The sequence below is a fragment of the Mobula hypostoma genome, chromosome 23, assembly GCF_963921235.1.
Source record: "Mobula hypostoma chromosome 23, sMobHyp1.1, whole genome shotgun sequence".
Classification (NCBI taxonomy): domain Eukaryota; kingdom Metazoa; phylum Chordata; class Chondrichthyes; order Myliobatiformes; family Myliobatidae; genus Mobula; species Mobula hypostoma.
In genome coordinates, this window is record NC_086119.1 from 12,035,762 (window position 1) to 12,057,939 (window position 22,178).

The 22,178-nt window shown below is 41.4% G+C and overlaps 1 protein-coding gene across 1 annotated transcript in view; it reads right to left on the bottom strand.

Moving 5' to 3' along the window:
• akap1b (A kinase (PRKA) anchor protein 1b) overlaps positions 1-22,178 on the bottom strand; it is a 54,978-nt gene that overhangs the window by 12,343 nt on the left and 20,457 nt on the right. Inside the window, exons 2-5 of the mRNA XM_063030998.1 lie at positions 13,291-15,099; positions 8,378-8,502; positions 3,003-3,129; positions 852-976 (exon numbers count right to left, since the gene is read on the bottom strand). Of these exons, the coding sequence (XP_062887068.1) occupies positions 852-976; positions 3,003-3,129; positions 8,378-8,502; positions 13,291-15,091 (2,178 nt within the window). The 5' untranslated portion in view covers positions 15,092-15,099. The remainder of the gene's footprint in view (positions 1-851; positions 977-3,002; positions 3,130-8,377; positions 8,503-13,290; positions 15,100-22,178) is intronic.

A 22,178-nucleotide genomic window follows, 5' to 3' on the forward strand; every position in this document is an offset into this window, starting at 1 on the left:
AAGGTCCTCTATAATTTAAACCTACAATTTAAATGTGCAATAATTCACTTGACAACCGACCTTCAGAAAATCACAGCATGCAACCTTTTCACACTGCACATTGAGACCATCCCCTGCTAAGCAGCTTTTAAAAAAGTACTTGTTTTTAAAAAAATGCTTACTACTAATGGTGACATTCAGTTGTCTACATTCAAGTGCCTTCAATAGTTATCACCACATTTCAGTACATTTCTGCAACATTACAGCCAATACAAGTCAAAACAACTATTCTAAGCTCAGATGAATTCAATATTTGAAATATTATTTGCCTCAACATCTCAGTCAAATACATTCTTTTATTCCTCAAATGTACTCCTAATTTCTCCGGTTCACTAAACAATTGTATTTTAGCATCTGGACTGGAAAGCCTGAGATCCTAAGAGTTAAAGTTGCATTGCCCATTAAAGCTTAATCAACTGTATGGGTGTATTTCTGAAAAAAATGCTACTTTAAAAATCAGCATTCAGATCCCTCTATCATTGGGGGAAAATAAATTTTACCTGCTTGGTCTCCCCCAATTCTTCAGAACCCATAAACAAGACAACAGATGTATGGTTCATTGACCAGGGCATTCAAGCAAGTTAATTGTGGCAGACAATCCACTCTGCTAACCTACATACCCAGTGGTAAACTTTTGATTCTATGTTCTAAAGTTAGTCTTTGGCACATTGCAAACACTGCTGGCAACTTCAAAATGTGGTCTGATCATCAGGTAATTGCAGAAGGTTAACAATTTTTCTTTCAACTGTATATGGCATCCATCACAACATAATTAGGCTTAATGTTTCAGTATTAACATAGTTGATACTTACCCATGAGGTTATGGGCAATGCTGGTATTGTCAGAGATGGAGGTGCAGCATACAGGTTTGTAAGATCCAGCTCTTTAAACTTCTTTCCGATCAGGTCAAGTGCTTTGTCTACCTGGTGTTGATTTCCTGTTTAGAATAAAAACTTGGAATTTAATTTTGGTTTTGTCAAATAAGTAAATGTGGCACGTCTTTAAAATAACCAGATAATTCAGGGCAGGGGATGTTGACATTATTGGAAAACTCTTTGACATGGTTTCATGAGATTTAGTGTTTCCAATTCAGCAAGCAAATGCTTACTCAGTTTAGTACCTCATGGGAAACACAGTACCTCAAGCAATATGGTGCTTGCACAACGATAGTTGGCAATTGCAGCTAAATCCTTAACTCGTAAGACTGGGCAGCCGAGTGAAGCCATTTTGTAAAACTACTGGCTTAGGTTATTTCATTTAAAAGGCAGGGAAAAAAAAATCACATTACCTCATTTAATATTTTGTCCTGCAAGTCAATAGGCAAGGCAAAATTACTGAGATTACTGAATGGATGAGGTTTTTGAGGGTTTCCTTGAGAGGGCCTTTCCTGGTTGACTGCCAGTAACTGCTGGTGTTGCCTTGTAGTTGGGTGTGCTATTTTTCACATTATATGCTAATGTCCTGGATGACACAATTGCTGGCATTGTAGCCAACTTCGTGGATGACAAAGATAGATGGAGGGGTAGGTAGTGTTGAGGAAGCATGGAATCTGTAGGACTTGGACAGATCAGGAGAATGGTAGATGGAACAGTGCAGGAAAGTGTATGGCCATGAACTTCGGTGGAAGGAATAAAGGTGTAAATTAATTTCTAACTGGGAAGCAATGTCAGAAATCTGGTGCAAAGTGACTTGGGAGTCCAAGTGCAAGATTCAATGAATGTTAACTTGCATATTGACTTGGTAGTAAGGAAAGCTAATACAATATGTCAGCATTCATTTTGAGGGGACTAGAACACAAAAGCAAGGATGTAATGCTGATGCTTTATAAGGCACTGGTCAGATCACATTTAGAGTATGAGAGCAGTTCTGGGCATCATATCCAAGAAAGGGTGCACTGGCAGTGGAGTGGGTCCACAGATGGTTTATGAGAATGATCCCAGTAATAAAGATTTAATGTCACCTGGGCCTGCACTTGCTGGAGTTTAGAAGACGGGCAGGGGGAGGGAATCTCATTGAAAATGACTTAATATTGAAAGGTGACAGAATGGATGTGTAGAGGATGTTTTGAATAGCAGGGGACACAGCATCAGGAAAGAAAGATATCCCTTTAGAACAGAGATGAGGAGAAATTTCTTTAGCCAGAGGATGATAAATCTGTGGAATTCATTGCAACATATGGCTGTAGAGACCAAGGCATTGGGTGTATTTAAAGCAAAGTCTGTTTTGTAAAGGCATCAAAGGTTACAGGGAGAAGGCAAGAGAATGGGATTGATGAATGATGGCCAGACTCTGAGCAAGTGGCCTAATTCTGATCCTGTCTTCTTATGGCCTTTAAGTGGGTGTCTAATATAAAGAGAATTACACCAAATTCTGCAAGCACGTTAGTTAGGCCACAGTTCTTTAATGATCTGAATATAAAACAAGACTCCAACATCCATTCCTGTGGCGTTAAGCTGCCATCATCTTATTTAAAGATTGTAAACTGCAACGAAGTTTAAGCACTAACAAACCAAGGAATTCTAAACAGATGCTCAAGCACTATTTGGTTACCCTGGTCTCATTAATTACACAACCCATAAAAGTAAAAGTAAACCCAACACATTTAGAACTGACTAAGCAGGTCAAAACATCTGCCAAGTACAAAGCCATTGTCTGAGAAATTAAAGGCTGAACATTTCAGTAAATGAGTCATAGACATTAAGCCCCGAGTGATTCAACTGATTCAAGAGACTCGATTATCACCATAACTGTCGAGCATTGTGGGCAGGCTCTGTCGCTACGGTAATGTGTGGTGACACTTACAAGTTGCCCAGCACATGAGGGTGTATTGTTTGTTAGCATAAATGATGCATTTCACTTGACTTTTTAATGTACATGCAATAAGTAAACTTGAATCTTTACTGGCAGACATCTCGCACTCAGTCAGTTCTTGCCTGTGCATAATAGACACATTCCTGACCTACCTTCTATATGACAGATCTGGAAATCTTGTGTATAAGGCAATGTGGTTATGTAAATCTTGGCACCAGAGGTCTGCTTCAAGAAACTCACGTACCGTCCTTGCTTACCAATTAACCGTCCAACCAGATGCTGTGAACAGAACAGTACATGAATTAGAAAATTACAGGCAGAACATTCTGCCCATAAGGATTACCACAGAAATGTTACATTCTTCAAATGAAATACATATTCCATTACTAAGATCTTGTGTCCTTAACTGCAATACAATCACTGCACACATCTTTAATGATCTCGCACCGGCAGCTTGTTCCACTCACAACTCTCAATGAAGTTTCCCCTCACAATCCTCTTAAAACTTCAGCCTTAACCCATGACCTCAGTGGAAAAAGCCTGCTTGCACTTATCCTATCTATACCCCTCAATTTTGTACACCTCTATCAAATCTCTTAACTTTTTACGTTCTAAGGAATAAAGACTTAACTTATTTAACCTTTCTTTATAACTCAGGTCCTCCAGACCTGGCAACATTCTTGTAAATTTTCTCTGTACTTTTTTGTGGTGGCCATCACAAAGACTTCGATGGCTCAGGGACAGGAATTGTTACTTCAAGTGCCGGGTTTTAGACGTTTCAGAAAGGACAGGGAGGGAGGGAACAGGTGGGGGCGTGGTACTGTTGAACAGAGATAGTGTCATGGCTGCAGAAAAGGTGGACGCCATGGAGGGATTTGTCTACGGAGTCTCAGTGGGTGGAGGTTAGTAACAAGAAGGGGGTCAATAACTTTACTGGATGTTTTTTATAGGCTGCCCAATAGTAACAGGGATATCAAGGAGCAGATAGGGAAACAGATCCTGGAAAGGTGTTGTAGTAACAGTTGTCGTGATGGGAGATTTTAATTTTCAAAATATTGATTGGCATCTCCCTAGAGCAAGGGGTTTAGATGGGGTGCAGTTTGTTAGGTGTGTTCAGGAAGGTTTCTTGACACAATATGTAGATAAGCCTACAAGAGGAGAGGCTGTACTTGATTTGGTGTTGGGAAATGAACCTGGTCAGGTGTCAGATCTCTCAGTGGGAGAGCATTTTGGAGATAGTGATAATTCTATCTCCTTTACAATAGCATTGGAGAGAGTTAGGAACAGACAAGTTAGAAAAGCATTTAATTGGAGTAAGGGGAATTATGAGGCTATCAGGCAGGAAATTGGAAGCTTAAATTGGAAACAGATGTTCTCAGGGAAAAGTACAGAAGAAATGTGGCAAATGTTCAGAGGATATTTGAGAGAAGTCTTGCATAGGTACATTCCAATGAGACAGGGAAGTTCTGGTAGGGTATAGGAACCGTGGTGTACAAAGGCTGTAATAAATCTAGTCAAGAAAAAAAGCTTACAAAAGGTTCAGAGCTAGGTAATGTTAGAGATCTAGAAGATAAGGCTAATAGGAAGGAGTTTAAGGAGGAAATTAGGAGAGCCAGAAGGGGTCATGAGAAGGCCTTGGTGGGCAGGATTAAGGAAAACCCCAAGGCGTACTTGTAGAATGTGAAGAGCAAGAGGATAAGGCATGAAACAACAGGACCTATCAAATGTGACAATGGGAAAGTGTGTATTGAACCAGCGGAAATAGCAGAGGTACTTAATGAACACTTTACTTCAGTATTCACTATGGAAAAGGATCTTGATGATTGTAGTGATGACTTACAGCAGACTGAAAAGCTTGAGCATGTAGATATTAAGAAAGAGGATGTGCTGGAGCTTTTGGAAAGCATCAAGGTGGATAAGTCGCAAACACGAGGAATTCTTGATCCTCTCATATCCCTTTTGCCAATCAACTGTCCAACTCTTGGCTCCATCCCTCCCCCTCCTGGCTTCACCTATCATTTTGGATCTCCCCCTCCCACTTTCAAATCTCTTACTAGCTCTTCCTTCAGTTAGTCCTGACGAAGGGTCTCGGCCCAAAACGTCAACTGTACCTCTTCCTAGAGATGCTGCCTGGCCTGCTGCGTTCACCAGCAACTTTGATGTGTGTTGCTTTAAGATGGATAAGTCGCCGGGACCGGATGAGATGTACGCCAGGCTACTGTGGGAGGCAAGGGAGGACATTGCTGAGCCTCTGGCGATGATCTTTGCATCATCAATGGGGACAGGAGAGGTTCGGGAGGATTGGAGGGTTGTGGATTTGTTCCTTTATTCAAGAAAAGGAGTAGAGATAGCCCAGGAAATTATAGACCAGTGAGCCTTACCTCAGTGGTTGGTAAGTTGATGGAGAAGATCCTGAGAGGCAGGATTTATGAACATTTGGAGACAGTCAGCATGGCTTTGTCAAGGGCAGGTCGTGCCTTACGAGCCTGATTGAATTTTTTGAGGATGTGACTAAACACATTGTTGAAGGAAGAGCAGTAGATGTCGTGTATATGGATTTCAACAAGGCATTCGATAAGGTACCTCATGCAAAGCTTATTGAGAAAGTAAGGAGGTATGAGATTCAAGGGGACATTGCTTTGTGGATCCAGAACTGGCATGCCCACAGAAGGCAAAGAGTGGTTGTAGATGAGTCATATTCTGTATGGAGGTCAGTCACCAGTGGAGTGCCTCAAGGATCTCCTCTGGGACCCCTACTCTTCGTGATTTTTATAAATGACCTGGATGAGGGAGTGGAGGGATGGGTTAGTAAGTTTACTGATGACACAAAGGTTGGGGGTGTTATGGATAGTGTGGAGGGCTGTCAGAGATTACAGCCGGACATTGATAGGATGCAAAACTGGGCTGATGGAGTTCAACCCAGGTAAGTGTGAAGTGGTTCATTTTGGTAGGTCAAATATGATGGCAGAATATAGTATTAATGGTAAGACCCTTGGCAGTGTGGAGGATCAGAGGGATCTTGGGGTCCGAGTTCATAGGACGCTCAAAGCAGCTGCACAGGTTGACTCTGTGGTTAAGAAGGCGTACAGTGTATTGGCCTTCAATCGTGGAGTTGAATTTAGGAGCCGAGAGGTAATGTTGCAGCTGTATAGGACCCTGGTCAGACCCCACTTGGAGTACTGTGCTCAGCCCTGTTGCCTCACTACAGAAAGGATGTGGAAGCCATAGAAAGGGTGCACAGGAGATTCACAAGGATGTTGCCTGGATTGGGGAGCATGCCTTATGAGAATAGGGTGAGTGAACTCAGCCTTTTCTCCTTGGAGCGATGGAAGATGAGAGGTGACCTGAGAGAGGTGTATCAGATGATGAGAGGCATTGATCATGTGGATAGTCAGAGGCTTCTTCCCAATGGCTGCCACAACAGGACACAGGTATAAGGTGCTGGGGAGTAGGTACAGAGGAGATGTCAGGGGTAAGTTAGTTAGTTTGTTTTTTTTATCTATAAATGCAGAGGGTGGTGAGTGCGTGGAATGGGCTGCCGGCAACAGTGGTGGAGGCAGATACGATAAGGTCTCTTAAGAGACTTTTAGATAGGTACATGGAGCTTAGTAAAATAGAGGGCTATAGGTAAGCCTAGTAATTTCTAAGGTAGGGACATGTTCAGCACAACTGTGGGCCAAAGGGCCTGTATTGTGCTATAGGTTTTCTATGTTTCTACCTTGTCTTTCCTGCAGGTAGATGACACAGTAGTTGAATACAAGATTAATCCCACAGCTCCTTCAATTTTAGTGTGAAATTTTACAAGTGAACTTGCCCAAGTTTGTCAATCCACCTTTTGGAAATTCGACCTTTCATACAGCACTAACAGGTACTTTGGCCCACCAAATCAATAGCAGGTGTGCAGTTTAGTATAATGGTCAATTGTGTGCCAAAGGACCTCTTCCTGGGTAGTGCTCCATGCTCAAGGCAAGTCTATTCCAAACTAATAAGGACCATTAACAGTAAACCTACACCAAGCTTATTCTATTCACTCCACATTTAAATCAACCTTGGTAAACTGTCACATGTACCAAGACAGTGGAAAACCTTTCTTGCATATTGTTCATACAGATCATTTCAGTATAACAGTGCACTGAGTTGAGACATCCAAAGTGAAATAGTGCAGAATAAGGTGTTAGAGGGAAAATACAATACAGTCAATCAGGTGCGAGGTCATGACAAGATAGACTGAGGTCATAAACTCATTTTATCATATTAGGGAATCTATTAATAGTATTTTAACAGTGGGGTAAAAGCTGTCCTTCATGTGGTTTCAAGTTTTGTATTTTCTGCCTGATGGGAGAGATGAGAAGAGAGGATACCCATGGTGAGTAGGCTCTGATTATGCAGGCTGCTTTGGTCAACCCAACATTAGTGAAACTGACAACTAGCCACACCTTGAAACAATTTTTCTTTGCTTTCCTTTAACAGCAGCACGAATGTAATTCCTAGTGATTTCCCAGTGGCCACCCATTTAGTTCTAACATGTTGATCCATGGCCTCCTCCAAGACCACGATGAGGCCACTCCAGTTGGAAGAAAAAACTCCTCATTCTATCTGAGCACCCAACATGACAGTGTGCAGATTTTTCTTTTCCAATAATTTCTCTCCCCCTCTTTTTCTCCATTCCCTATCCTGGCTCCCTCCTTATCCCTTCTCTTCTCACCTACCTATCACCTCACTCTTGTGCCACCAGCCTATGCTTTCTCCCATGGTCCAGTCTCCTCTCCTATCAGATTCCTCCTCCTTTAGCCTTTTATCTTTTCCACCCATCACCTCCTAGCTTCTCACTTCGACCCCCTCCCCACCCACCCACCTACCTACCCCCCTCACCTGGCTTCACCTGCCAGCTTTACTCCACCCTCCACCTTATTCTCCTCCATTGATGGTGCCTGATCTGCGGAGTTTCTCCAGTAATTTTGTCTGTTGCCCTGGATTTCCAACATCTGAAGAATCGTTTGTATTTCTAATTTCAGTCAATCGTGGTTCATTGACAGCTGAGACAAACAGCTTTTACGATTCAACTGCCCAAGCAGTTAGCAGTGTTGTAATGACTGACTGCAGTCCATGGAACAAATAAACACGCCAATTCCTCTTGCAGCTCTATCCTTTCCCTGTCACCCAGCAATACCACCAGAATGGCGACAGCAAGTCCAGCTTATACATGAGTCAGAAGTTTATTTGCAATAGCAACCATTTTCCACAAGGTGACCTCAGTGTATTTTTTAAAACATTTGAGGTTGACCAGCATCTGCTTCAATTAGTCAGATTTGAAAACTAATCACTCAGAATTCAATTAAGGGGTCACACTGAAATAAACAGACTAAGTGTCATCATAAGCAATTCCGTCTGAATATTTTCAGCTAAGGAAGTCTTCAGGAACAAATAAATAGCCCTAGTTCTTATGTAAACTTGATTGCTTAGTCAATCAGGAGGCATATGACAATCTCTGAATATCAGGAGTTTAACATTGAAATGTGTAGTTTACCTTTGGCACCTGTACCTCCCAGATGATAAGTTCAGTTTTGCCTTTCGTAGTGTCTCTGCTCTGACATTCTGCACCACCTGCTGTACAGCCGCTATCATTTGAATCCATGCTATTTACATCTGAAGCTGGCAAACACATTAAAATTCAGTTATCCACAAACTATACTTAGCTTAATTAGCAAAGATATATTAAGAACTTTAGAACAATGTCATTGTTTTATCATGAAGCAGCATGCAGTTGTGCAGTCCCCAGCATTCAGTAAATTACTGCTGCCCTAGCTGCCTAGACTGGTGGAATAACCAAGATTTGAACACTACCAAACATCGAGGTTCAATAGCATCTTTTGACAGTGTATAAACACATCCCACCACGATTGCACAGAAGAATCAAAGGTGATCTACACTTGTCAGAGTCAGGTTCTTTTCCATCTTAAAGACCAGGTACAGGTACAGACCACAAAGAAAGCCATTATCATTCATAGATCATATCAAGCAACCAAAATTGATTGTTGGATGAACCTAATGAGATGTGTTGGAACACATTTGGACTTGGGGTGTAGTAGACCTGAACATGGATTAAATTTAAAATGCAGCTCTGGGCAATACGTTCCTAGAGCTGTGAATGGCAATTAACTGAAACACCAGATAACGAAGACTAACATCCATTTTGGTTCTCTGGAGTGTGGGTGTGAAGGTGGTGGTGTGAAAGTTACGTAATAAGTATTGTAGATACATTATAAGTACAGAATTTTCCTTTGATCTTTAGCATATAAAATGTCATAATATTGGGTCGATCAGGCCTCTTACTCTGAAAGGGTCTCAATAAGATGCCTGCTGTTCGTTTTTGCTGAATACACCACTTCTCTCTCTCTCGTGACTTTGTTTACACTACAAGATGCATCTTCCCAAAAGGAAAATTAAAGCTACACAGTTGAGGGTCATCAAGGGTGAGCACTGAAGTAAACCTGGAATCTGATGGTTGGGTATCTGAATCTCAGTTCACACAGAACTGTAATGGAATTAAATGCTTCTTGGGCTTGTGAATTTTATTCTATAACAAAGCCAAAGCAATTAACGAAGTTACAGCAGTGAAATGATTCAGCTGGGTAGTGTAACAGAACTGAAATGAATAACTTGCCTATGCTTTAAGCTGCAAGTAATGGCAGTGTTGTAGGCAATAAAAATTCAGGAAGTCCATTTATATAAAAAGGACTCAGTGAAAGAAAAAACAATGAAATACAGGGATATAATTCCACAAAAGCCAAAGGCTCACGTTGCTCTTAAACCCGAACCTCAAACAGGGTGACTAACAGACCAGCTCACAGCAATGCTTGCATTGTGAAATACAAAAGCAAATACAATGTTATATTGTCACTGACCTAGTACAGATGTACCAAGCTGGGAAATGGAGTTCTGGCCATAATCAAGAGACATTGTCTAGAAAGCCAATGGCTTCATTTACTCTTTTATAGCATGCCTGACCATTACAGTTACCCAATTGATAAATCAGTTCCAAGTATTCATTGTATATCAGAAACAACCTTGTTAGCATTTGAAACCAACTTCCCCAGTTTCAATGATAGCAATAAACAGGCTACCGAAGTTAATGTTAGAAGATGCTTCAATCTTAAACATTTCTCTAATTGAGACTGTATGAGTGGAAAAACGAGATCCTACTGAAAGTTTGGCAAGCTCTAGTTATAACCTGGCCTGAATTAGGATGGGACTTTTAGACGTCCAAGCACCAATTTAAAAAAGGTCTGGTACAATTTCTATATACTCACTGATCAAACATGCAAGCACCATCAGATCAGACATCTGGATGACTGCTGGTTCAGTGAGAAGATTTTCAATTCATTCAGCTTTGGACAAAATCAGGAGAGCAGTGGAGGAGATTTGAGAGAATGAAAAAGGACATTAACTGATGGACCGCATCCAGGAAATACATCAGCAGTTTTGCGTTCAGAGCCCTCAGCATTGTGAAGATTTGTCCCATCCATTTCACAATCTTTGACCTCCTACCATCAGGTTGAAGGCACCCCAGAACAAGGACCACACCCCCCAGGGCTAGGGAAAAGCTTCTTCCCCCAGGCTGAAAGATTTATGACCACTCTGCTACCACTCAGCACACATTTATGGCAGTGCCAGTAGCACTAATACTATTATATATTTAGCTATATGTTGTGTATGCACTTTATGTCAACTTGTACATCTACAGAATACTTTTTCCTATAATATTTCATTATTATTTTAGGTGCAGCATGTGACATAAACAGACTGTTTTGCACCTTTTGGACCCTGCGGCTGTATACATGTGTACGGTTGAATGACAAAATTAAACTTGTAAATGTCCTTTTCCTTGGTTAGAGGATAAAAAGTGCACCCAACAGCACTGTTGCTTCCATGGCAGCATTAACGGAGCATCAACTGATAGAACCTCGAGTAAGAATGGTGCAGTCACAATAACGGAGTTACACTATAGGCCTCGACATCACTAGGAACTAATGAGACATACAGACAGACTATGGAAGGATGTGGATAGAGGGCTATTATATTCAGTGAAATTAACTTTCCCTATGTAGACAACTCCTTAGTGTAAACAGAATTTGGTAGGCATATCTAGGGTTTCTTCAAAACGTAAACAATCCAAGTACCTGACCACACAAGAGCTTATTGGGGAAATGAGGCTGGCCAGGTGAACAGCAATCATAATTCTGCAAGCTTTCCTAGTTATGGAGAAGACTGATCCTAAGGTAGAAGTGCTAAATTGGGGGGGGAGAGGAGGAGGAGGGAGGGAAGGCTAATTACAACACTAAAAATTGACTTGAGGGCAACAAAATGCTAGAGGAACTCAGGTCAGTCATCATCTACGTTGGGGGGGGGTAGAAATAAACATTCAACGTTTCAGGTCGAAAGCCTTGGGAGCAGCAGATTGAGTGTACATCCACATCTGACTTGAGGGAGCTTTTTTTTTTAAAAAAAAGCGCCAGTTAACTGGAATTCAAAGACATCATGTTCAGTGAAAGGATGGGAACCCTGAGAGGGGATATTATAAGTTTAATCAAAAAGTTGAAGGTAGTATGACGTTTAGGAGGCTGAAATCAGACAAGACAAATAGAATGCAGAAAGAACTTAAAATTAGGAAGGTCAAGGCGAAATATCCTTGAAAAGTATGATCTGGGTGAATCCCAATGCATTCTATAGGAGCAAAAGGATATTTAGGGAAAGGACAAGCCCTGTTATGGACAAAATGAGGTAATTAACTTCAAAAATGCAACACAAGAAATAAGTCAACAGTAAATGGTAGGATCCTGTGAGAATCGATGTACAAAAGAATCTTGGGGTACAAGTCCCTAGCTCTCCATGGCGACAGCACAAGTGGCTAGGATGGCACATGGTGTGTTTGGCATGTTTGCTTCATTGGCTATAGAGTACAAGAGGTAAGAGTCATGTTGTAACTGTGTAAAAACACAGTCAGGTCATGTTTGTAGCATTGTGCAAATCATTATGCTCACACTGCGCTACACTATAGTAAGAACACGATGTCTTCTTGCAGAAAGGGTTCACCAAGATGATGTGCATTAGTTATAATGAAAGATTGGACTTGGATTGTTTACTTTTGGAGGATGAGGGGTGACCTGACGAAACTACATGAAATGAAACAGATAGGGCTGATTCTCCCCCCACCCCAGTGTAGAAATGTCAAACACTAAAGGGCATGAGGTGAGGGGAAGTTTAAAAGGTGAGCAAGCCAAATTCTTTCAATATACCTAGCAGTAGATGCCTGGGATGCGCTGCCAAGGAAGGTGGTAGCAGTTATGATAGCAATATTTAAGAGTATTCTAAGACATGAATAGGCAGGGAAGAGGGCAACAGACGATGTTCAGGTAGATGGAATTCGTTTAATTGCTATCATGGCCAGCAGAGATATAGTGTGCTGAAGTCTTTTCTTGATCTACCCAGGCTGTTTGCCTAAAATCAACATACAGTAAAAATACGTGGGTAAAAAGGCTATTTTAACAGTTATTACTAATGCTCCTAGGAGGTGAAGGAGAGAGAATACAACTGATTCAAATCATAGAAGTTTGTATTCACATATTGCAGTTTGACAATGTTGCAATTAAGAGCAACACACTTGCCTGGTTCATTAAAACGTTTGAGAACTGAAGGTTTGAACAGTTTGGGAACAACTTTATAGGATTTTCCTCACCTCATGGTTAATTTTGAAAACGAAGTTGATCTCCCAACCAGGAACAGAGTTTAAATCTGACACTTTTTGGAATAACTTTTAAAAATTTCATTACCACAGATGGTTGTGAAGGGCAAGTCATTGGGGTTAAAGTGGAGGCTGATGGGGCATGAAGGGTTATGGGGAGAAGGCAGGATAATGGAGTTAAGAGGGATAATAAGTCAAGTTTATTGTCATTGACCATAAAGTGCTGGTACAGTACACAGTAAAAACGAAATAATGTTCCTTCAGGACCCTGGTGCTACATGAAACAAAACTACACTAGACTATGTGAGACAGCACAAAGCTACACAAAACAACATAAAAACTGCACTAGACTACAAACCTGCACAAAACAGTGCAGGGCAGTACAATTAATAAACAAGACAAGCTGAAATGATGGAATGGCAAGGGGCAAATTTACTAATTCTACTCCTATATAATGAGGGAATATGGTCAATTGGAAAGGCTGTTTTGCTGTTGACTCACAATCCCACCAGCACTTCCTTGATTTTAACTTAAAACAAATTCTTTCCAGATTTATGCACAGAACTTCACAAAGATAGGATACACTACTAAAATGAAGCATATTCTAATTGGGACAATTGACCAAGAGTGATCGTGATGCACCATAAACACCTTATAGACTCATTTACATTAGTGTTAAGATAAGTTTGTTATTTTACCTCCAGAATGATCATACTCCATTTCAAGCAGCAAGTGGGAAGTCCCATTAGCAGCTTCCTCTTGACCTCCATTGGCATGCGAGAGTTTAGTGTCGTCCTGGAGTGTAGATTTATGTCCATGTTTTGGGTCTTGCCCCAAGGAATCTTCTCCAGCTACAGAGTTATGTAGTGTGTCTGTATTTTCTAGTGTGCTTTCTACTAGGCTAAGTGGCAGATCTCCTCCAGATATATCTCCTGAGTAGCAAACGCTGCATCCAGAATCCTCTGTGACAATGTTCAATTCCTCTGAAGACTTGTCATTAACTGGTCCGGGCTGCAACTCCTCTGTGCACACCTGACTTGTGCTCCCAGGTGCAACTTTAGCACAATCCTTTGAAACACTTTCTTTCACATCAGTTTCACTTGATAACATCTTTGGCCCTCCAAGCTTCTCCTTGCAAGTCAGGTCACTTTGAACGTTGGTTGCCTGGCAATTACTCAACAAGCCTTTATGGTTTTCTAGGTTGCATAGACCCATATTAGCTTCGGGTAGATATTCTCCATCAACTCCATCTTCTGAGAGACAGACACTGAAACCAGAATCTTCTGCTACTGGATTAGCTTCTTCCGAAGAGTTGTCGTGTACTTTGGAGATGGTCAACTCTGTGGAATGGCCCTGCTCTTCATCTTTACAGATCTCTTCAGTCAAGTCTTTAGCTGCCCTCTCCTTTGGTATCATGCTCTTTGGTGTTACTTCGGTCTTATATTTTTCTTCAGTGACCTCCCTTAACTCAGCACATACTTCACGTGCATCTCTAGCCACAGGCAATACTGTGGAATTTGTCAGCTTGTTATTTTCCACTCCAGTTGTGCACTCTCCCTCTGCACAAGGACCCAGCCGTGAAGAAAACAATTCTTCTTTGGCAGCCATTATTACCTCTGAGATCAAATCTGCAGCGGCCTCTTCAATCTTATCCAGATTAACTCGTTTGTCAATTGGTTCAGTGGACACACTGTCATCAGTGAAGCAAGCTTCTTTACGGAATTGGCTACCCTGCTCAGATTCTTGGCGAAGACCAGCTTGAATTAAATAGGGACTAATACCAACACTATTGAGCGCCATCTTGAAACATGGTGGCTCTGTTGTATTTCCTGAATTTTCACCTTCTGGTTCAGGCCTTTCCATGGAATGGTGGTCAGACACCAGATGTTCACATTCTGTAGGAGCTGCTGTAGTGAGTTTTGGTAAAGTTTTGTCAGTTTTTCCTTTGGCTTCCAGGTTATCAGAAGACTTTGCAATAGAGAATGGAGAACTTGTAACATTGTAGACTGAGGACTGTCGTGTTTCCAAGGAACCAAGAGTGGTTTTATCCATCATTTGATGGAGGTAGCCATCTTTCTCAAGCTTGGGTGATACCTGAATGGGGCCTTGCACATTGGGCATGAAGAGAGCTTCTTGGGTTTGAGAAGAGTCCAGTACCAATTTTTGAGCATTCTTTTCTGCACTGGCATCCAGGAACAAATTTGCAGCAATATCTGGTTTTCCTAGTGCTTCAGCCTGTAAAGTTGGCACAACTTGCATCTTGGCCACATTTTCCTTCTGGTTATATTTCTTGGCAGCAGTGACCGTTTCATTCGTACCATCCTCTACAGTAGCATGATTCTCTCCCCCAATCTTGTTGCTTTTCTCTGGCACAGTGGGAAGCTGCTTATTGCAGCTGTTTGCATGGCTTTTCTTACGGGTGATGTACCACCACCAGCCAAAGAGGGCCAACACTCCAGGGAGGGCGTATGGAAAAACATTACGAAATCTTAGAACCATCGCGGGACCTGAAAAATAAAATGGTATTTGTAAATGGTCAGTTGCTCAGAAGGAGAAGTTGATCTGTATTACACCTCTTGAAAATACGGTATTAAAATCTGGAACCATTACTGCACAGTGCAAGTCAGTCTGACGTTGAGGTCCATGGTGCTGAAGAGTTAGTTGGACTCATTCTCTGAATACCCCTCTCATTTCACTACACTGTGTAGTGAAAGTATATTTTCCAGTGAACCAACAAGTTTCAAGGGAGCACAGGAAATGGGACCTGGTCAATTTAAATGTGGGAACCATGGCCCAAATAAGCCAAAAAGGAGTGAGGAAGAAGGAGCAAGTTAATTGATTTCCAAGTGATTTCTAATAGTGTTGGTTTGGCATCTGGACACGAGTGCGGATACTGAATATTGTAATCCAGAGCAACAACGTGCTAGAGCAGGGGTTCCCAACCTTTTTTATGCCACAGACCAGACTGGGAACAAGTTGAGGGGTGGGTGGGTGTGTGTCTGTGTCTGTAGAAAGAACAATAGCTGGTATAACATGAGTGAGAGTGAAAAGCCGGATTAAAGCAGCAGAGGGCTGTGGTAAAGATATCCAAATAGCTAGATCAGGAATTATGATAGTTTTACTATACTTAAACCTCAAATAAGCCCTAGGAGAGGATGGAGAAGCTAACCAAAATATGATCAGTTATATCTTTGGTCATATCCAACCTATTGATTGGGATGTGAGGAAGAATTCCTAAAATTCTCATAGTAGTTGCATTGTTCGGTTATTCAAAAATTCATTGCAAAGCAAAACTCATTACTTATAAGATTCAAGGGACAATATACAAATAATATGCATATTCAGCTAAATTACTTTTAGGCAGCTGCTGAAATTTCCTGAATTTTAACAAAGATATTACCCACCAAGATTAGTTAAAATTCAGAAAACTTCAGCAGCTGCCTAATAAAGTAATTTGCCACTAAACAATGCAGAGTGTAAGGATTTAATGCCAAATGGCCCCATGCCTAGTGAATAGAGCTGACAATGGTGTTATGAACTAAGCATAGTAATATGCTACAGCTTGAAGTGTTTACATAGTATTTCATAACTGAACATACAAGTTGCATGGTGACATTCTATGTACTCCAAATAACTTCAATTCCTGTTATGCTTTCAAGCCATAACACTGCTTTAAAGTGTATATACACATGTAGTTGAAGATTCAAGGTTTCCTTCACTCAAATAAAGTAATTGCCTGCAAAAACTATAGAAAAATAGCACACATGCAGCCTGTTACAGACAATTAGCCAAACTTTGCTGTACAAATAACAGCTGAGATTTGGCTTGTTCAGAGGCAACAGCTCAAGTTTCAAGCCCCAATCAAAGATCACCTCTGGAGTTTACCCCATCCACAGATAAACAGGAAAGTTATTAGATTTAATACAAAGATAGCCTAATACATTAAACCAAAATATGTTGCTTTGAGTAAAAGTAGTCAAAAAACCTGAGCTTTTAACAACCTATACAAACCCATTTTCATTAACAATGAAAGTTATGTGCCCAAAATAGTGCCAGTTTTACTAAGTAAACAAACTATCCACATTCACACTGAAACATAGAACAGTGCACAAATGGCAGATAATTCTATATGAATATCATAGACTTTGAAAAGGCTTTGATGGCAGTAACAGGGATAGCCTCTGGCAAATTCTCAGATTATGGGATCCCTTCCAAAATTATCCTGCTTATCCAAAGCATCTATACTAACTTCACCAGCACAGTTTGGAACTGCAATTTGAACTCTGAAGTCAAGACAGAAACTATTTAACTTGGTGACTGACAGATAGAGGCATTATTGGCTACTTTAGAAGACCTTGACTTTGCAGGTGACCTTGCATTACTATCACACATACCAACATAAGCAAGAGAACTCAGTACCTGTGTACTTCTGGTGGACGGGCCGGACTCAGTCAGCCAGAGAAAGACTGAGACCATGACCCCCCAATGTCCTTCTCTCATCAAGGAACATGGCATCAATTTACCCAGCACAGGCAGATTCACTTAACTGGGCAGCATCATTCAGCAGGATAGGATGACCAAGGAGGACATCCAGTGCAGATTCAAAGCTAAGAACATCTTCAAACCTATGAGCAACATATGGGGACCAACCAAGTACAGCATCCACACCAAGATGAAGGTATACCAGAGCTGCGTTCTGTCCACCCTATTACATGAGCCAGAATGCTGCTGTATGACAGAACAACCTTGCCAAGCTGCCACTCCACACCATGAGCCTCCAGAAGACCCTACATATTTTTTGGCCAAAAATAATCTCCAACAATGCTCTACTCCCTCAGTGCCATCAAGAGGACATGGCCACAATCACCATGAGGAAATGCTAAAGATGGCTTGGCACATCGTGAGAAGGGAGGCAAACTCCATCAAGACTTCATTGAAGGGTGGAGGAAACGTGGGAGACCAAAGACAACTTGGCACCATACTGTCAAGACAGAACCACACTTGGGACACAATAGAGAGGATGTCCAAGGACAGACAGATGGAATACCTCCATTGCTGCCTTAAACACTGGTGGCATAACAGGCAGTAACCTACTAAAACTATCCACAGATAACTGCAACACAGTAAATAAAATGGGAAAAATGAACTAACTGTCCTGAGCAACAGTCCCCAACCACCAGGCCACGGACCGGTACTGGGCCGCAAAGCATGTGCTACCGGGCCGCGAGGAAACAATACAAGTCAGCTGCACCTTTCCTCATTCCCTGTCACACACTGTTGAACTTGAACATAGGGTTGCCAACTGTCCCGTATTTGCTGGGACATCCCGTATATTGGACTAAATTGGTTTGTCCCATATTTCCCCCGCTAAGGTAGAGTGTTCCTATGAAACCTTTCGTGCCAAAATGGCGTAAAGCGAAGAAGCAATTACCATTAATTTATATGGGAAAAATTTTTGAGCGTTCCCAGACCCAAAAATTAACCTACCAAATAACACAAAACCTAAAATAACACTAACATATAGTAAAAGCAGGAATAATATGATAAATACACAGCCTATATAAAGTAGAAATAATGTACGTACACTATAGTCGGGAAGATGAAGGCAAAACCAGTTTGTGTGGGGGGGGGGGAGAGAGAGAGAAAATCGGCACATACACGCACATCGCATGCGCACACAGGTGCCCGCGCAAAGCTTCATGGTCATGGTAGTCTTTCCTGGGGTGAAGTGTCCCGGGATTTGACTACTACTTCTGTCCCTTATTTGGGAGTGAGAAAGTTGGGAACCCTAACTGTAAAAGACATGTTGAGGTGAGTCTAACCCTATTTGAACACCCCCCCAGTCAGCCAGTCTGCAGAATATTGTCAATATTAAACCAGTCCGCGGTGCAAAAAAGGTTGGGGACCCCTGGTCCAGAGTAGCTGGAGGTCAACAAATAAACTTATCCCCCGGTTTGAATGGGTATCTTGTGTCAATATTTTTCTAAGACCAACAGCTCTCCAACTAAAATACTCAGATGCATTCAAAGCAGAAAAGGCCAGTTGCCAGATTTCATGAAGCCACAAACAGGATGAGTGGAAAAGTAGGAATTTTCCTTCCGAAATAGTTTATTCTATCAGCCATGGTTCAATAGATTGTATTGTTGTCCATTCACAAGATTGTGGGCTTACTCCACAATCTAGCCTCACATTCCACAGGAGCAGCAAGGATTGCACTGCTAGATTGCCAAATTTCAAGTACTTGTTACATCCAGGCTCTATTTACCATCAGACAGAAGACAACAATACATTAAAGGAATTAAGGCAGCCTTTCCTAACATACTGACTAATACTGTAATAGACTAAACTATATGGTCATCACATGTGAGCCTGGGGGAAACCCAAGTATAAATTTGCAGTTGTACTTTTAACACAGTGGCTGTTAAGCACCGAGCTCAAAAGGATGAAACAGTAGCTAGCGGTTAGCAACACTATGACAGCTGAGGGAGTCAGAGTTCAGAGTTCAATTCCAGTGGTGCCTGTAAAGAATTTGTACGCTCTCCGCAGCCCCATGAGTTTCCTCCGGGTGCTTCGATTTCTTCCCACAATCCAAAGACGTGGTGATTAGTATGTTACAGTTGGCCCTCCTTATCCACGAGTTCCACATGCGTGAATGAAAACCCGGAAGTGCTCTTCCAGCACTTCTTGTTTGAACATGTACAGACTTCTTTTTTCTTGTCAGTATTCCCTAAACAATGCAGTATTACAACTATTTTACATAGCATTTACATTGTATTAGGTATTTATAAGTAATCTAGAGATGATTTAAAGTATACGGGAGGATGTGCGTAGGTTATCGTGGATCCGGATCAAAAAAAACCATAAGTTCTCTTACTAAGTTGGAACAGGTACATCTGGTATTATTTAGCGTCAAACGTTTGTCTTAGTATATACTTTAACTTTCTATGCATATAAAATACTTAAACGTATGTTTCAGCACCGGGCTCGGGATCGGAAGTTCCCGAGTTCAATCCAGTGACAGATTGCTCCCGAGTGCGCTGTCCATCCCTGCCAGGTTGATGTAGAGGATCAAAAGCCCAAAACCCAATAATTAAACCACTGCGTTGCTTAGTAATAATTGTAGCTTTAATTGTGTTGGGCCCTTCTCATTTTATCCTTTAAAATTGTTCCGATCGTTGACTGACCATAGCCTAACACTTTTCCAATGACTGATGGCATTTCACCTTTTTCTGATTGCTTTAATATTTCCACTTTATTTTAAATCGCAATCGTGATTATTTTCGTGAACAGAAACACTGCAGATTCAGAGCTCTGCCACCGGGTCCTAATGCCCACCGCACTGAGACAGGTTAAATAAGGTCCGGGGTTCCGCTGGGTCCTAAGATCCACCACATTGAGACAGGTTGAATAAGGGACTTGAGCATCCATGGTTTCTGGTATCCACGAGGGGTCCCACAACTAATCCCTCATGGATAAGGAGGACCAACTGTAATTGGTCATTGTAAACTGTCCTGTGATTAGGCTAGTGTTAAATAGGTGGGTTGCTGGGTAGCACGGCTTATTGGGCTGGAAGAGCCTGTTCTGCGCTGTATCACTAGATTAACTAAATAAGGCTATAATTAGCATTAAATGGAAGTCTCTTCAATCTCCTTAAGTGACTGACTGAAACCAAGAGGAAGACTACGGTGTTTAGCTGCTGCAGATACTAACTTTGCTCAACTTGCAGTCTGCAAAAGGCCAGTTCCATACTCCACTGAATGAGGTCTGCATATCTCCAGTTGGTGGCTAACCAACTAAAATTTAAAACTCATTTCCATCCCTGGAAAGCTCATTCCCACCACCCTGCCTCCTTCACCAATATTCTATTAATCCACATGATCAAATAAATGCTGGTTCCAGTTAGGGCAAATCCAAGAGAACTTCAAAAAAAATTTACTAGCAAATATTGAGGGTTCATTTGATCTTTGTTCTGCTTGTCAGATTCAACTCAACTCAAATATACATATCACTAGATACACAGTATATATTTAAATACTTTATTTGCCATTTGCCTCCTTTTGCACATTGGTTGACAGTCCTTTAGCCCTTCACAGATTCTATTTTTAAATTTTCCTGTCAATGCCTTCCAGAAATTGAATCTCAAGGTAGCATGCGGTGACATATACATACTTAGAAACCGCAAAACTAAGCACTGTGTTAGTGGTATATTACCTTATATTCTAAGTTATATTTTGAGAAAGGTTTGAACAGAAACAAAATCCTACATCCCTCAACCATGACGGCAAGCCATTTTGCACCAAATCAGAAACCTAAGGAAGGCAGGGAAACAAAGTCGTACACTTGCCAAGTCAGAATGTGGTTTCAAATTTCACTGCAGTCATTTGGAAAATCTGGGCTAACACTGCAATACAGCAAGAGATATTAACCAAGGAATCAATGCTCCCACTTTTAAGAACACTTTTTCCATAGTCTGGGCCAATCTAACCTGTAATGCATTAATTAATAAAAGCAGATTAACAGGTCATTTCACAGTGCTGCTGTGGAACTTGCTATGCAGAAGTTAGCTGTCATGCTTCCCATGGAAATAATTGAAAAGATATAGAATAGACATCTCCAAATGGCTTAGTCCCATTTTCAAGATTTAGTCACAAAATTGCATCCCTATACAAGATATAACCATACTCCAAATAGCTTCATTCCTGCTTTAAATGAAGTCTTGACATTAGGCTTAGAAAATGTTCCCCAACCATATTAATGGGACAGCATTGCACAACGATCCTCAACCCACACCAAAAGTACAGAACCAAATGGAACAATACTACTACAGTGTCTTGTCCACTTACTCCTATTGCTCTTTGGGATACAGAAAGATGAGAAAATTGAACCACAAACTGTTTACATGCTGCACAGGAAATGCCACCTTTTTGATTCAAGTGACTTGAACACTAAGGAATTAGATCAGCCAGTGTATTCCCAAAATTGCTTGACTAGGTCTTTTTGTTGAACCTCAAGATCTATCAGCAGCAATTGATGGCAGGGCCGTGGCAGTCAATCAGGTATTGATAGGGTGCATAGTGGGAATTTGGTATATATCCCAGCCATTACTGTTGTCCACAGCTGTGCAAGGATCATAGAACAAAACCTTATGTTGGCATGTTTGCACAATGAATAGTCTGCTTCAATGTCAAAAATCTGCCTGAGGACTACTGTGGGACACACTGGGGAGAGAAGTACAGGTGGATCTAGATTACTCTTGCTGACAGTGTGTGGGCCACAGGAGTCACGGTCAGACTGCCCAAATCCTACAGCATCTCTCCATCTCCTGTTGAACCTGAAGCAGCCATCTCCCCATACTTGTTTGGCTGCACAACTTTATATATCAGTGATCATTGATTCGGGCTCCAGCTTAGCAGCCAAGGATGGAGGACAAGGAGTCAGCAGGAAAGGGTTGCAATCAGTTCTCAGCACCACAGCAGGAGTGGAGTTTTGTATCTGATCACCAGCACCAGAGGATTGAGCTTGTACCAGGTTACCAGCACAGCAGCACAAATAAATATGCTGCTATAATGACCACTGTAGCACAGAT